The 18,149-nt window shown below is 40.8% G+C and overlaps 1 protein-coding gene across 2 annotated transcripts in view; it reads right to left on the bottom strand.

The window, feature by feature from the left end:
* LOC128690646 (EARP-interacting protein homolog) overlaps positions 1-10,877 on the bottom strand; it is a 55,251-nt gene extending 44,374 nt beyond the window's left edge. The window contains exons 1-3 of one of the 2 annotated variants that reach the window (XM_070089604.1): positions 10,723-10,840; positions 3,571-3,642; positions 2,827-2,910 (exon numbers count right to left, since the gene is read on the bottom strand). Coding sequence is in view for 1 of the 2 variants with exons in the window: in XM_053779384.2 (XP_053635359.2) it covers positions 2,827-2,910; positions 10,723-10,764 (126 nt within the window). In the remaining variant the exon portion in view is untranslated. Of the gene's footprint in view, positions 1-2,826; positions 2,911-3,570; positions 3,643-10,722 lie in introns of both variants that reach the window. The other variant, XM_053779384.2, reaches the window with a different exon arrangement.
* Positions 10,878-18,149: the final 7,272 nt, after the last annotated feature.

Genomic DNA, 18,149 nt, shown 5'->3' with positions numbered 1-18,149 from the left:
TTTATTATCCACAGGATTTGTGGATTTTTCATCTTGTCTCGTTGCTTGCATGCATGAAACTATTGTTTGTAAACCATTGCTAATTTCTTCACAAGTGAAATAGCGTTTATTGAACATAATATTTAATCGTTCAATAGTTTGTGGTGACAACTTATCTTGTACAATACCACTGATAAACCAATCACATTGTCTTAGGTCATATTTAGCATCTAGAGATCTGAGACTATTGTCTAATGTAATTCTAAATGCCTGTAAGTCTGAAAAACAATGTTTGGGTGGCTTCAAGCTTGATATTAAGACTGCATGTCTAACTCTAGCCTTGTCAGCATCAAAGTAATTGTCTGCTAAGACACGTAAGGCTAGTTGATAATTGCCTTTGACCACCGGAAATGACTTAATCAGTTCATAGGGTTCTCCCTTCACAAGACATTTAAGATAATTGAACTTAGCAATCTCATCTATGTCAGTTCGTGAATTTACTATGGATTGAAAACCACTAATGAATTCTTCATAATTATGACCTTGGAAAATAGGTAATGACAATGTAGGTAAGCTTGGTAATGGGACACTTGTTGTTGTTACAGGTGTAACAGGTGTTTGACCACTAGTAGGTCTCTGTGACAGAGTTTTACGGCAGATAGCCTGTACTCCTGTCCACCTTAATTGTTGATCACTAAAAGTATCCAAAACATTTTTAATTTCATCTTCAGATGGATCTGATTCAAGAAATTTATTTTCATAATGTGTATAGTCTGAATTAATTATTTTCATACGTTGTGTAAATAATTCAAACTTGACCTCAAGATCATCAAAATCTATGTTTGTATCTTGAGTTAATCCTAGACAGACTGAAATTAGATTTTCTAATTGTGTAATCTTAGTCTGTAAAGACTGAAACTGAGTTTTCAAACAAGCCATTTTAATGGTATACTGAAAATTCTAGCACCACACTTAGAGTGTTTAAAAAACACTGTACTGCTATAGACAGCTGAGTTTTTGTTATGCTTAAGTCAGCAATAATCGAGTCAGACACTACTGACCCACTAAGCTTAACCTCAGGGTTAATGACCATGAGGGTACAGAGTACATGTGGCTGATGTTTACGGCTTAGAGTTGCTGTGTCAGCCTGCCCACGATGATTAATCGTAAATAACGATATTATACACTTCATTCACTATACACTATAAATGTCACTGTATAACTGTAATCACACGTGAATATTACTCACACATATATAAATTTCACTGTTAATATATATTTGAAAGCTTACACTTTATATATAAGTTCCTTTAATATAACAGGTAGATCTATAAGAAACAAACTTTAACACAATCTTGTCTCTTAATTTCTGTCTATAAACATTATAAACACTGTGTGTATATACACTCAGACAAACAACTTCATTTGGGTAGTTGTTGTCTTATTCAGCGATTTCTCCAGATTGGAGCAGTTGATGCAGGGTGTGGGTGAGTCACCCAGCTCCCGTTTTCTTTGGGTGTCCGCTGGGTGAGCGCCCGTTTTCTTTTGGGTGAACGCTGGGTGAGCGCCCGTTTTCTTTTGGCTGCCCATTCTCTGTGATTGAGTCTGGAGGGACTCATTTATACTGATTTATATTGTAAAACACTAGTTTTACAGCTTTTTTCGAAGGACCTTGGCTCATAGGTTATTTGTACACTGTAGTACAACATATTTGGACCACAGTGTGGTCTTTATCCGGTTCGAGCACGACCAAAGCTCTGTTGAGAATTTGGCCTTACCAGCTAAGATATAATTATATAATGAACACTTAGCTGATAAATGACAGCAAATCGTCTACACAGCCGTCCCTGCAGACGAGGTCTAGATGCTGTCGAAACCATCACAACAGTGGGCTGTCAAGAGATACCATTTGTAAGTATGAATTACCCCTAGGGGGTGTTATGTCAGCATATTTCATTCGATGATGGCTGACGAATACTTACTTGTTTGGACTCAAAAGTCCACACCTTACTGCCGATTGTAGGTTGATTACAAACTCCTTGTGACTCAAGAATTGCGCAATCCCCCGATCTACAAGAAATTCGTAACATACCTTGCTCTTTGTAACGTGAGCTATGGTGTTCTCAACACCTTCGACAGATATCGGTGACTTGATAGAAGCTGAAGTGTCCTTGGATGTCCACGTCTTCCATTGTCTAGGAAACGCACACTGGTACACTATGTTCAACAAGATTAGTTTTTATTGTTCACAATGTATCACAAGAGAAGCTGATCACACTTCTCTAAGTGTTTATTGTGTTGTGTGAGACACTTTATTCACACTAACGCACAGATCAGTGTCCTTTGCTGGTTATCCTGGCGTCAGTGTCTCGTAGTAGAGTCAAAGTTAGTCTGCCCGACGCCCCAGCGCTCCATGCCGTCACTGGCCCCAGCACAAAAAAAAAAAACGCTGATCTAGTACCTTGCATCCTTGTCGTCACCTCGATGAAGCAAAGCAGAATGTTTGTTTCTTGCTGTCTTAATCATAGACAACAATGTACAACTTTACTATGGTAATGAAGTGGGAGCAGGATTTTCCTTAATTGTCCTGCTAAAGTAAGAGATGTACTGTCTCTTATAAAAATACACGTTGCAACACCCCTGCAAGGAGCGGAGGTCACTTGATTACGCATACGACATCTGTGATCAATTACTCACTCTAGCAGTAAACAAGACGCTCGCCCCTTCTGAGTGGCTTGGCCCCTCAGGGCTGAAAGGGGCTGAAGGGGGCTGAAGAGGGCTGATACCCCCCTCCTGGAGAAAATTTCTCCACAGTAAGAAATACTGTATTTATTGTATGTTACTTACTTGATTAATTCTTCTCAATGACTGAGTTCCCACAAGAAAATTTATTTTTTCCGTTTCAGCAGTGTGTGCAGCCAGCGCCCGTGCCTGAAAACAACCCAGGTCGTCAGTCACAATAAAATGAAGAGACAGTAAACTATTTAAAACATAGAACCTAAAAAAATCAACATTTTGAAGGCTACCCCAATATAAGTTCAAACATGGGAATATGACACATGCAAAGAATAATTAATAAGAATATTTGTTAAGGCAGTTATAGAGTGAGTGATGGTGAAGGTATTTTTTTTCTCGGGTCACCCTACCTCTGTGGAAGACAACCAGTGTGTTAAAAAAAGAACTTCACGACATCCCCACCTACCTCAAAGCCAAACAAGGGAAGGAACTACATACACTATGACCCCCCAGGGCTAATGAAGAGGTACTGTATATGCAACTAATCATCAGAGGGCCAGAAGCAGCTCAGGGAAAAACATGACCATACGCTCTGATTAGCTTTCAAATACTGACAGCGAGTACAGGTGGAAAATGGTCACCAACACCTGCTCCCACCACAAGAATTAACTCAGTACAGTATATTACAATGTATGACTACAAATAACTTCACACTTTTTTTTATCTAGTTTCATGTTAATAAGAACACAAGAATGGAGGAACACTGCTGAATTCCTACTGGCCCATACAAGTCAGGTCCTTATCATAACCACCCCTTCCTAACAACACCAATCAGATCCAGCCCCTCTCACTCACATATTAGAAGAATGACTATTCTTCTTCCTTTGTTAGCGGTAGTAATTCAGCAAGTTCCATGTCCTTCCAGTGCTGGAAATTAACCAGTACAAGTCAGAACCTTCCCCAGCAGAAACAATTGCAAAAAGAAATATACTCTGATGTGTTATTCCTTTTTAAATGCACTACATTACCTTGATGTTGTAGTTGCACTACACAACAACAAGTCCATGCCTAGTGCAATGTTAATTATTTCTTACTCACTGATTGGTTGGTTAATTAGATTTAAAGTTTATCAACTTAGCAAAGGGTCATCAAGGTTGTATATACAGCGGAACCCTGAATATCGGCTGCTGTGTTTATCAGCCGAATCATATTTAGGCCAGTTTTTGGGCCAAAATTTTGCTCTGTATTTCGGCTGGTGCCTCACAAATTAGCCGTACTGTATGCATCAGCCCACCACCTGCCGGGACGCCACTGCATAGGTGAGTCAGTCTCCCTGTGTCTCTCGGTGAATGAGCATATACTCTGAACATTCATCCAAACATTTCCTTAAAATTCATTGGCTTTTGTGCTTGTTTATTAAGTGCAACTGTGAAATAAGCCACCATGGGCCCAAAGAAAGTTCCTAGTAAAGTTCCTTTGGTAAAGAAAGTGAGAAACGCGATGGAATTTAAGGAAGAAGTTATTGAAAAATACGAGAGTGGTGTTTTTGTGCTAGAACTTGCCAGGATGTATGGGAAATCCAAATCAACAATCAGTTCAATCCTGGCAAAGAAAGTAGAAATCAAGGAAGCTAATATTCTGAAAGGGAGTTTAGCAGGGAGTGTAGCAGGGAAACAGGGAGTGTAGCAGGGAAGCAGGGAGTGTAACAGGCAGGCAGGGAGTGTAGCAAGGAGGCAAGGAGTGTAGCAGGGAAATCAAGTAAGCTAATGTTGCAAAAAGGAGTTTAGCAGGGAGGCAGGGAGTGTAGCAGGCAGGCAGGGAGTGTAGCAAGGAGTGTAGCAGGCAGGTAGTGTAGCAGGGAGGCAGGACCCCAATGGAAATAAATCACTCTGTCTGACTTTTTTGGATTATCCTAAGCTCTTAACACATAAGCTGTGGAAGGGAGGCAGGGAGTGTAGCATGGAGGGAGGGAGTGTAGCAGAGAGGCAGGGAGTGTAGCAGGGAGGCAGGGAGTGTAACAGGCAGGCAGGGAGTGTAGCATGGAGGGAGTGCAGCAGGGAGACAGGGAGTGAAGCAAGGAAACAGGGAGTGTAGAAGGGAGGCAGGGAGTGTAGCAGGCAGGCAGGGAGTGTAGCAGGCATGCAGGGAGTGTAGCAGTAAGGGAGGGAAGTAACCCCAGAGAAGGCTTTTATACCTGAAGTCCTAATGGAGGGGGATTCCCCTTCCAAACAATAATCAGTCCTCCCTCCCTCCTCCTCCTCCCTGTCTTCCATAAGCCAACAAGAGTCTTCAATAAAGGTATGTAATAATGATTTAAATGTTCATTTATTTATTTTATTTAGTTCTCATTGTTTTGTGTATGTAAAACTATAATTAGTCTTTAAAAAATGTATTTTTTGTTAATATTTTTGGGCGTCTGATATGGATTAATTGTATTTACATTAATTCTTATGGGAAATATTGCTTCAAATTTAGGCCGACCTTCTGGAACAGATTACAGCCGATATTCGGGGTTCCACTGTATGTAATGCAAAATTCAGGCATTTTTGTGTCTGCTTCCCAACAGAATTCAGGGTCATATGCCTATGACCAGATGTCCCGTCCCAATGCACCAGACTCACAAGGGCTTTGTCTGAGATATTTTATCCATTATATCTGAAATCCACCTTTTTTACTGTACCTGTGTGCTCTGTTGCAGCTCTCCAGGAAGAGTCAAAGAGATGGGTTGATTAGTGTACAGTATATACGTATAATATGCACATCAGTAATTATGAATGTTTTGTATGCTGAGTAAATTTAAACTTTTTAATAGTGGGGTTGTGTTGTCTGGAAGCTGACTGAGTTTTGTTGAATAATGATGAGTTTGGGTAATTTGCTGTTGTACATACTAGGAGTGTGCCAAAACATCAGTATCCACATTCGTAAGTATCAGCTATTTTTATGGAACAGGCATCAGCATCAGTGAAAAAAGTTGCCAATACTGGCCCATAATTTTGAAATATTTATATTACACATGGTTAAAAACATTAAAATTTACATTTTGCCCCATGAATATGTAGGTTATTCACTTACACTCACACACACATGAACATGGTACACTGTGCATACACTTCAGTTTTTTTATCCACTGTATACAAAAGCAAAATGATAAAAGACATCATTGCTAACTGTACACAAATAGTGAGCCATTTCAAGCCACTTTCTGCTAGCCTGCAGTTAACTAAAGGCTTTTCAAGAACATGATGAGCTATCAAAGTACATATATACCTATTATTGTAAGCTGATCCTCTTGTTAACGCTAATGTCAATAACTCAGTTTACTGTATTACTATGGTATCTCCTTTCATTGTAACCGATTTTCACACAGTTGAGTTACTTAGCTGTTTTACCTTTTATGGATAAAATAATAAGATATTACAAGGACCTCAATGGAAAGAAATCACTTTGACTTTTTTTTTTTAGGTTATCCTAGGTAATTTACACATGTATGATAACTGTACTTATGTATACCTTGCCTAAATAAACTTATAATAATAATAACAATTACTTAAGCCCACTCAGAATAAACCTACCTGCTGGAATACACTGCAATGACCTTTTTTTTTTTACACATCTGTGATTTAAAAAACGTCATTGCAGTGTATTGCTTAAATGAAACATCCTCCATTATCCAGCAGAAATAAGCAGAGTTTTACTGCCAAGTTATCCATCCCATTCACTGAAAATAGTATTTCACAAAACAACTACTATACGTCTCCTGGAGTATACCTGGAGGGGTTCCAGAGGGTCAACGCCCCTGCGACCTGGTCCATGACCAGGCCTCGTGGAGGATCAGGGCCTGATCAACCAGGCTGTTACTGCTGGCCGCATGTAAACCAACATATGAACTACAGCCTGGCTGCTGCTCAGGTACTGACTTCAGGTGCCTGACCAGTGCCTTTTTGAAAACATCCAGGGGTCTATTGGTAATCTCCCTAATTGCCTAATCTTGGGCCCCTGACACTTACTGGGTTGTCTCTTAGCATACTTGTGGTGCCCCTGCTTTTCACTGGGGAGATGTTGCATCTCCTGCCATGTCTCGGTGACAAATTTTCTGGTTTCAGAAATACTGTCAAGAACAATACTGGAAATAAGTCAAGGACCCCAATGGAAATAAGTCACTTTGTCTGACATTTTTTGAGTTAAGTAAGATTACTTAGCCATAGGTACACAGAAGTACAATTATCATACATAGCATAAATTACTGTAAGATAACCCAAAAAGTCAGAGAAAGTGATCTATTTCCACTGGGGTTATCTAGGTAATTTACATCTGTTACTATGTATAATAATTGTACTTATGTGTATCAGTACCTAAATAAACTTCCTAAGAAAACTTTAACAATCTAAAATTCTCAGTCTTGAAGTGTCAGTGTTAGATAGGTTCGAGAGTTCCACCACTGACTACAACATGTTACTCAGCACATTCCTAGATCCCCAATATAAAAATAATATTGCCAATGTCAATGCAGTGAATGTGTCATATAAAACAAATCTTAATGACACTGAGAATGAACTGAGAGAAACTCCTTAGAGAATTCAGCATCTCAAGAGCTCAAGGGATCCAGCTGGTTTACTAGAAGTGTCAAATTTAATTTTTTTTTTTTATATGGTACAAAGATAATGTAGTTTACAGAAGGGCCTTGTTTAACAGCGCTTCACTTTACAGCATTCAGCTAACACAGCAGTTTTCAGTTATACCCATTCTTCATTTATTCAGATTTCCTACAATAAATATATTCACCACTCACTATAAGCTAAGCATGAAAATATTTTAAGGTAAGTAATGTGTGTACAGCCTCTCCTCACTTAGCGACGTACTCATTTACTAACCACTCAGACTTACGACCAGCTCTCCAACCGGTATGCGCACCTAAGTAATGTATATTAGAGCTGATTTTTTCTATTCTGTTTATTACAGTATACAGTACACTACTGATAAACATTTAAAAATATAATGAAAATGTTATAAATGATGCAAAAGTGACATTAAAACAATATCTAAAGATGATTGACAAAAACCCACTACTGGTACAGTATGATAAATCAGACACATGTGCATGAACCATTCATCTACATAACAGTACAGTAAGCTCCTTGCTTAACAACCTACTCTTAGGAACAGAACCCTGTCGTTAGTGAGGAGAGGTTGTACTGTGTATGCATTTTTTAGGCCTAGCTCTATTGCTCACTTAATATATGATAGTGTAAACATGTTATCAGGATTTTACATGCATTTGAAAGTGAAAAAAGGCTATGTTTCATTTTACACCATTTTCACTTTACAGAAGTAGCACAGAACCTAACCGGCTATATAAGCAGGGCCCGCCAGTACTTGTAATACAACATTGACACACAAAAGAAAGCTACTGGTATGCAATGCATTTAAGGCAAACTAACCCTAATGCTTAAAAACTACTTAAGAATTAAACAAAGACTATTAAGTAGAATTTTTTGCAGTTAACTACAATTACGTATATGGACAATAAGAAGGTAGCTAATGAACAAATAATATAATATCTAAAGTATGACTTATTATTTCAACCTGATTCAATGATCTTCAGTTCTGCGGAGTGATTGCATAGATGAAGATAGAGGAAGTTACTTAGCTACAGTAGAAATATAATGGGTGTTCCATGGCCTGGTAGGCAACGCTTTCACTTCACAAACTGGGTGTCTGTGATTCGATCCCCAGCAAGGGTGGAAACATGGGTCGTGTTTCCTTACACCTGTTGTTCCATTCACCTAGCAAGCAAGTAGGTAACTGGGTGTTAGTCACTTGGCATGGGTTGCATCCTGGGGGACAAAATTGAGGACCCCAGTGGAAATAAGACAGACAGTCCCTCGAAGATGCAATGACTTTCTTGAATGATCCTGGGTGGATAACCCTCCGGGGTTAAAAATTCGAATGAAATTTTATCTTAACCAATTTTCTATGGGAGCTGAATGAAGATTGGAAGTAGAACAGGGACAGAGTTGAAGACTGGAAGTAGAACAGGGACAGAGTTGTGGATTGGAAGTAGAATGGGAACTGAGTTGAAGACTGGAAGTAGAACAGGGACAGAGTTGTAGATTGGAAGTAGAACACGGACAGAGTCGAAGACTGGAAGTAGAACAAGCACAGAGTTGAAGACTGGAAGTAGAATGGGTACTGAGGTGAAGACTGGAAGTAGAATGGGTACTGAGTTGAAGACTGGAAGTAGAACAGGTACAGAGTTGAAGACTGGAAGTAGAACAGGTACAGAGTTGAAGACTGGAAGTAGAATGGGAACTGAGTTGAAGACTGGAAGTAGAACAGGTACAGAGTTGAAGACTGGAAGTAGAACAGGTACAGAGTTGAAGACTGGAAGTAGAATGGGAACTGAGTTGAAGACTGGAAGTAGAGCAGGTACAGAGTTGAAGACTGGAAGTAGAACAAGTACAGAGTTGAAGACTGGAAGTAGAATGGGTACTGAGTTGAAGACTGGAAGTAGAACAGGTACAGAGTTGAAGACTGGAAGTAGAACAGGTACAGAGTTGAAGACTGGAAGTAGAATGGGAACTGAGTTGAAGACTGGAAGTAGAGCAGGTACAGAGTTGAAGACTGGAAGTAGAACAAGTACAGAGTTGAAGACTGGAAGTAGAATGGGTACTGAGTTGAAGACTGGAAGGACAACAGGGACAAAGTTGAAGACTGGAAGTAGAGCAGGTACAGAGTTGAAGACTGGAAGTAGAGCAGGTACAGAGTTAAAGACTGGAAGTAGAACGGGTACTGAGTTGAAGACTGGAAGGAGAACAGGTACAGAGTTGAAGACTGGAAGTAGAATGGGTACTGAGTTGAAGACTGGAAGTAGAACAGGTACAGAGTTGAAGACTGGAAGTAGAACGGGTACTGAGTTGAAGACTGGAAGTAGAACAGGTACAGAGTTGAAGACTGGAAGTAGAACGGGTACTGAGTTGAAGACTGGAAGTAGAACAGGTAGAGTTGAAGACTGGAAGTAGAACGGGTACTGAGTTGAAGACTGGAAGGAGAACAGGGACAGAGTTGGATGAAGAACATCAAGGTGATGTGAAAGGGCCTGAAGAACTTGACGAATTTGATTTTGAGGTTATGAAGAAATTGTATCCAGCATGAGGGGAATTATCAATAGGCCCCTGGCTGCCTTCAAGAGGGAGCTGGACAGACACTTAAAGTCAGTGCCGGATCAGCTGGGCTGTGGTTTGTACATTGGATTACATGCAGCTAGCAGTAACAGCCTTGTTGATGAGGCCCTGATCCACTGGGAGGCCTGGTGATGGACCGTGCTGCGGGGGCATTGATCCCCAGAATGCTCTCCAGGTAGACTCCAGGTAGGTAGGTAATTATCCTGGGTAATTTACACACATGTAACTATGTATGATAATTTTACTAATGTATACCTGTACCTAAATAAACTTACTTTACTTTAATTACCATCAACAACACTTCAACACAAATCAAGAGACTCACAAGCATAATAATAATAATAATAATAATAATAATATAAAGCTTTATTTACTACAAATACATGTACAAGGTATACAGACCATAGTTGACATCAATGACATACTATTGTATAGAAAGCCACTTGTTATGTTGAGCATTTCCCGCACATTAGGTCAGTTTTGCCCCAGGATGCGACCCACACCAGTCCACTAACTCCTAGGTACCCATTTCACTGATGGGTGAACATAGACAAGTGGTGTAAAGAACCACGTCCAATGTTTCTACCCTCGCTGGGAATCGAACTCGCACCCTGACCTTGTGAATCGAGAGCTTTAGCCACCAGGCCAAGAATGGCCAGGTACACATAAGTACAGTAACACAGATTTAGGTGATTAAAATTACCATACATAGTAGCATACGTGTAGATTGCCCTCCCCCCCCCCCTCCCACAACAAATAAATTAATAAAGATCAGACGAAATTACTTATTACCATGGTGGATGGAGGCTCCTTCTCTTAAACTTACCTGGAAGTCTTCTAAGCCATATATAACTGGAGCATCATCCATCTTTAACTCTTCTTTAGATTACTTTTAAGTTCAAGAAGAGCGTCTGAAATGTATTTGTTGTTGGTTTTTTTTTCAGGGGCCACCAAAGTTTACGCTTTATTGAGCTCTAACTCCTTATTTTCCCAGTGATCAATAATTTAAGTAAGTTTATTCAGGTATATACAAATACAGTTACATAGATTATCATACATAGCAGCATATGTGTACAGAACTCAGGATAACCCAAAAAAAGTCAGTGACTTATTTCCATTGTGGTCCGAAACAGGAGTCCGAAATAACTATGAATGACAAGGTTGACATCGATACAGTGTGAATGATATCCATAAGAATAGTCTACAACTTGACTGTGAAAACTTGTCGAGTCTAGTGATTGACCTGGAATGAGGCCTGGTAGGCAACGCTCTCGCCTCACACTCTGAATGTCCGGGGTTCAATCTCCGGCTGGGTGAAAACACCGGGCGTGTTTCCTTACACTTGCTATCCCTGTTCACCTAGCAAGCAAGTAGGTACCTGGGTGTAAGTCAACGGGTGTTTACCTGGAGTTTACCTGGAGAGAGTTCCGGGGGTCAACGCCCCCGCGGCCCGGTCTGAGACCAGGCCTCCTGGTGGATCAGAGCCTGATCAACCAGGCTGTTGCTGCTGGCTGCACGCAAACCAACATACGAGCCACAGCCCGGCTGATCCGGAACTGACTTTAGGTGCTTGTCCAGTCGCATCCTGGGGGACAAGGTTGAAGGACCCGAATGGAAATAAGACAGACAGTCCTCGATGACGAACTGACTTCCTTGGATTATCCTGGGGGGGGGGGTTACTGCTAACACTCCGGTGTTAAAAATCCGAACAGATTCTTATCTTATCTTACCCAACATTATTAGAAAATTAGAACCATCGGTAAAAACTACAATAGCACGAAAATGAGAATGAAAATGCTGTTCTACACTAACGGCTCCTTTCGCACCTCAGTTACTGTACAGTGACCTGTACTCCTTGGAACATAGGCGCCCTCACAGCCCGGTCCATGACCAAGCCTCGCGGTGGATCAGCGCCTGATCAGCCAGGCTGTTACTGCCGGCCACACGCAAACCAACGTACGAACCACAGCCTGGCTGGTTAGGTACTGACTATTACCTGGAGTTTACCTGGAGAGAGTTCCGGGGGTCAACGCCCCCGCGGCCCGGTCTGAGACCAGGCCTCCTGGTGGATCAGAGCCTGATCAACCAGGCTGTTGCTGCTGGCTGCACGCAAACCAACATACGAGCCACAGCCCGGCTGATCCGGAACTGACTTTAGGTGCTTGTCCAGTGCCAGCTTGAAGACTGCCAGGGGTCTGTTGGTAATCCCCCTTATGTGTGCTGGGAGGCAGTTGAACAGTCTCGGGCCCCTGACACTTATTGTATGGTCTCTTAACGTGCTAGTGACACCCCTGCTTTTCATTGGGGGGATGGTGCATCGTCTGCCAAGTCTTTTGCTTTCATCCCACAGTCACTAAAAACAACAGACATAGTCCCACTCCACAAAGGTGGCAGTAAAGCAATTGCAAAGAACTACAGACAGATAGCACTAACATCCCATATCATAAAAATCTTTGAGAGGGTTCTAAGAAGCAAGATCGCCAACCACCTAGATACCCATCAATTACACAACCCAGGGCAACACGGGCTTAGAGCAGGTCGTTCCTGTCTGTCCCAGCTACTGGACCACTATGACAAGGTCCTGGATGCTGTGGAGGATAAACAAAATACAGATGTAGTATACACAGACTTTGCAAAACTTTCGACAAGTGTGACCATGGTGTAATAGCACACAAAATGTGTGATAAAGGAATAACAGGGAAAGCTGGTAGATGAATATATAACTTCCTGACAAATAGAACACAAAGAGTAATAGTAAACAGAGTAAACTCCCAGGCAGCCACGGTGAAAAACTCGGTTCCACAAGGCACAGTACTCGCTCCCATTCTATTCCTCATCCACATTTCTGACAGAGACATAGATGTAGGTCATAGCTCCGTATCTTCCTTTGCAGATGACACCCGGATTACCATGGTAGTGACTTCCATCGAAGACACTGCAAGACTCCAAGCGGACATCAACCAAATCTTCGAATGGGCCACTCAAAACAATATGAAGTTCAACGAGGAGAAATTTCAACCACTCAGATATGTGAAACTTGAGGAAATTAAAAATGTATCAGGGTATACCACAAATTTTAACCATACAATAGAGCGGAAAAGTAATGTAAAGGACCTGGGAGTGATAATGTCAGAGGACTTCACCTTCAAAGACCACAACAATGTATGCACCTCATCTGCCAGGAAAATGGTAGGATGGATAATGAGAACCTTCAAAACTAGGGACGCCAAGGCCCATGATGATTTTCTTCAAATCGCTTGTGCTCTCTAGGCTGGAATACTACTGTACACTAACGACCTCCTTCAAGGCATGCGACATTGCAGACCTGGAGAGTGTACAGAGAACTTGCACTGCACACATAAGTGCGATAAGGCACCCAGGGCCGGATTAAGAAGTATCCGGGCCCTAGGCTATTCAGATTGGCGGGGCCCCTTTGAGTTACGGGTAAGCGAAGCGACCCCTTCCGGCTTGGGGGTGGGGGGGGTCGGTGTGAGCCTGTTTAAGGTCTAATTAAATACATTCTGGCTATTTAGATTAAATTTAATAGGGAAAGTACATCAAGACAACCAAAACCATTTACCAACAGCCATTATAACTATCTTGTTAAATCATGCATTTTAAAGAGAATAAACTCAAGACAGCATAGTATTACTAGATTAGGCTATTAAAGTAGTGACATCATGTACCTATTATATTCAGCATAACCACTACAGCACTGTTATTCCCTTTATAAATCACTGACCATTATTGTTATCATTGCATCATGCATAAGACTATCAAATCATATAAACTCAAGAAAGTAAAGAATTGTTTATATTCACAGGCACTTCTTAAATAAACTTTTTTCTGGATTTCATATTGGCAAAATCATCAATTATATTCTGAAAATCAATATTTCTTGTTAGATCAGACTCAATGGTCAACAAGGCTAGGTTACACAATTTGTCTTGGCTCATTGTTGAACGGAGCTGGTTTTTCACTCTTTTCAAAACGGAAAATGAACGTTCTCCTTCACAGTTAGTAGTTAGGTAAGACACATATGCAACAGTTAGACAACTTTATTCCGAAACGTTTCGCCTACACAGTAGGCTTCTTCAGTCGAATACAGAAAATAGGCAGGAACAGTAGAGATGTGAAGACGATGTAATCAGTCCATCACCCTTGTAGTCGTAGAATTTGAGGTTGTCAGTCCCTCGGCCTGGAGAAGTTCAGTTCCATAGTCAGGAACTATCTGAAGATCATAGTTCCTGACTATGGAACTGAACTTCTCCAGGCCGAGGGACTGACAACCTCAAATTCTACGACTACAAGGGTGATGGACTGATTACATCGTCTTCACATCTCTACTGTTCCTGCCTATTTTCTGTATTCGACTGAAGAAGCCTACTGTGTAGGCGAAACGTTTCGGAATAAAGTTGTCTAACTGTTGCATATGTGTCTTACCTAACAACCTGTCGGTATTGTATACCATTTTGATGTTCACAGTTAGTAGTTGGAAGTGTTAGGTAAAGGCGATACACTATGTCAACATTAGGGAAGGTTTCTGAGATACCTGCATTTCTTAAATGTTTCAAAGCAGCTGAGGGCGCACATTTTTCAGGTGGAGCTTTAATCTGATTCATATACCCAGAAAAATGAACTATTTCTTCAACAAATGTGTCCCGAACATCTGCTGAAAGGTGTTGTTGCAACTTTAATGCAGCTTCTCTCAATTCTGCATCTGGCATAGTAGTAATTTTGAACAGAAATCCAAACTTGTCATTGAGATTCTGGTAGATTTCTTTTCTTTTCACCAATTCTGTAATCAGTGAATCCAGAATGACGAAGTATGTAGCTGTCTTACATTTCTGCCTTGGTAGCAACACAATTTCATTGTCTGGCTCTTCAAAATTGCGTTTCCTCTTCCTTGACCGCTGATGATCAGCCCGGTAACTGTAGTCTTTCACCAGCAGTTTAGCTTTCTCTTCAAACATTTCAAAATCTTCATCATTGCGAAGTGAGCATTGCAGGGACAGCATCGTGGAGTTCGACCGCGAGGCAGCTGTCAGGTACTCACCTAATTGTGGTTGCAGGGGTCGAAACTCAGCTCCTGGCCCCGTGTACCACAGGCAGTGTATACTCAGTTCCTCGAGTTTCAACATCCGTGCACACGAGGGTCTGGGATCTTCAGTCAACTTGGCGTCCACCAGGACGCTGACATGTCCCTAGGACAGCTCTCCATCGGGCTGCTAACGGAGTCACTGGCTTCTTGGACCTCTTGGGGAGGGTCGATGGTGCTCGTGCAAGCAGCAGATCCCGGGGCAACTTGCTGCTGTTTGCAATGGCTGTCTGCCGAGGAGAGACAGGCACCTAGCAACATCTGTTGGGGCAATGGATGAATTCCCTACTATGTTTGTTAACTGCTCATTACTCTGTAATTTGTCTATGATTGTAATCATGTCATAACGTGTTTATCATTCATTACCTTTGAAACTTGTCATGATTGTGACCAGCTCTACCTGGAGCTCATTACCTTTGTAAATTCTCATGATTAATGTGTTTATGATTCATTACCTTTGCAATTATTCATGAGTGTGACCAGCTCAACCTGGAGCTCATTACCTTTGTAACTTGGTCATGATTATGACCAGATCTAGTTCATTACCTTTGTAACTTGCTCAGCTATCAAAACTTTGGAGTCCAGTCCCTGGACCAATTATGTACCTCTGTAATCTTTTGACTACCGCCCACAGGATGGGTATGGGGTGCATAATAAACATATTAAACTAACTAACTGCGAAGTGAGGTTACAAATTCCACTAAGCCTGCATAGAGGTTACCACAAGTAGCCATTTCAATTTCAATTTTCTGAAGTGTCTTGTTCGTGGCATTTAACCGTTCCGGTATACAGTCCCAAAGCACACAGAGTAAGGTCAATTCAAAATCTTCCAATTTTGATGCTAAGCTGGCTGCTTCTCTTCTTGTAGTTGCTGTCTGGTCTTCATCTTCTGCTATTTGGATCAAAGCAGAACGTATTTCAGCAAAGCTGTCTTTCAAAGCATGTGTTGCATCATGCTGCGCTGACCACCTTGTTGTTGATAATGATTTGATGACATCTCCATGAATGGTTGACTTGAGTATACTCCACCGATGCGTTGAAGCAGAGAAAAAATTAAAGAGTGCTTGTAAAAGTCCAAAAAATGAAACTGCAGCGACACAACACTCCGCGGCACATGACCCAACAAGATTAAGAGAATGTGCTGAGCAGGGCACATATTCAGCAAGTGGGTTGATTTGCTTGATACGGGCTTGCAATCCATTATATTTACCCGACATGTTACTTGCATTGTCGTAGCTCTGGCCACGGCAATCCATAATAGAGAGATCATGTTCAAGCAGAGCATCCAGTACTACATTCATCATTGTTTCTCCATCATGGCCTGAAAGAGGAATGAATTTTATAAAGCGCTCTACAGGCTTACCACTGGAGTCGACAAAGCGAACAATGAATGTCAATTGATCTGTATGTGAAATATTTGGTGTTGAATCTACACTTATTGCAAAGTATTTTGCAGTTTTCACAGCTGCTATGATGTTATTGAGGACCTTCTTAGTCATCAGTTCAATAAATTCATTGCATATAGTAGATGACATGTAAGATACAGTGCCTCTTCCTGCATTCCCAAGGCGTGACACATGATTTGCTAAGAGTGGATCGAATTGTGCTAACAGTTCTATGATCCCTAGGAAATTGCCATTGTTTTCCGAACCAAAAATCTCATTTTCTCCACTAAGCTAAGAATTTTACAACAGCAACAACTCTTTCTAAACTTTTCTCCAATAAGTGCGCTCTTTTTCAGTTTGATTTTCCAAATGAGAATCCAATAAGCCTTTTTTCTGTGCACGAAATACACTGGCTAAAATGCAGCTTCTGTGAGTGGTGCTGTTTTCATGTTCCTCGAAACGCTTGGAATTTTTCCAGTCATTGAACCCCTGTGTGAAGGTATTTTCTTTGGCAGAAAATAGCTTGCATGCTGAACAGTACACTTTTCCTGAGCTTTCAGAGTATACCATCCATGATCTTTTCACAGTTTCTGAATTTGCAAGCTTCCTATAAAACATAGATGACTTTAAACAACGACGACTTCCATCATCATAAATCCTTGCTGATTTCCTAAAGTCAATGTTCAGAGTTTGACTGAAGTTTTCTGCAATGAAAGCATTACGTAGAGAATCTGGGATTACATTTGGCCATGAGGCAGGATCTTTTAAGACAAATCCTGTGGATGAAATGTCCGTTGAGACATTGAGAGGAGACACAAAAGAAGTAGATGCTGGCTGAGAAATAATGGAGGGAGGGCTTCCTGTATGATCTGATGTATCTGCAGATTCAACTGTACTGGTAACATCAGAAACTGTTTTCGTGAGCATGTCTGTGATCTTTCTGCAGCTTCCTACATCTTTCTTTTTCTGTTCTTCTTCTTGAATTTTCTTCTTTCTTTTCTGTGACCCACTCGCATAAGAACGTCCAACATCACGTTCACGAGATGCCATAATGAGGATGTATCACTGTCTGTAATCATGCACATACAAATTTTTCATTATCAATTATTATTAATTTTTTAATTATTATTAAATTTTTTTTTCTGTCAATTGGGGGGATATGGCCCTTGTAGCCCCCTTTCCTCTGGCTGCGCATCTAAAAAATCAAAACGTTACCAGAAAGGAGTCATATACAGAACTTTTACCATAGATTAGGTTAGTGATTTGGGCTACGAATATTTTACTAATTCATCCTCCTTGATCTCTAATTTACTTAAACAGAAATCATACCGAGTCCAAGAACAATGCACAATGGTATTTATATTACCATTTTCATAACTAAACTAATCATTATGTTTTGCATGATATATGGCCTACCACCATAGATAAGGACATGAGAATTAAAGAATGCAGGGACAATTTTCAGTTTCACCCAACCAACGATTTTCTGATGTGGCTTATGTGTTTCTGGGGAAATATGTAGTAAATTAATTGATGTTCTACATCACTTCCGTCGCAACTTGAAAACTAAGCATTTGCGACGGAAGTGATGTAGAACATCAATCAATTGAGATCTGTTATTGAAATGATAAAGACTTAAAGACAGGACAAAGTGCTTTTAAAACCTACAAACGGAAGTCAGTTTGCGTTTTTAGGTTTTTCTTTATAGTATTTTTACCAAAAATGCGTCTTTACTGGTCCATGCGTCTTTACTGGTCAAGTAACCCTGTC

This window comes from Cherax quadricarinatus, chromosome 29, assembly GCF_038502225.1.
Source record: "Cherax quadricarinatus isolate ZL_2023a chromosome 29, ASM3850222v1, whole genome shotgun sequence".
NCBI lineage: Eukaryota > Metazoa > Arthropoda > Malacostraca > Decapoda > Parastacidae > Cherax > Cherax quadricarinatus.
The sequence above is the reverse complement of the archived record's forward strand: the minus strand, read 5'-3'. Positions and strand labels throughout refer to the sequence as shown.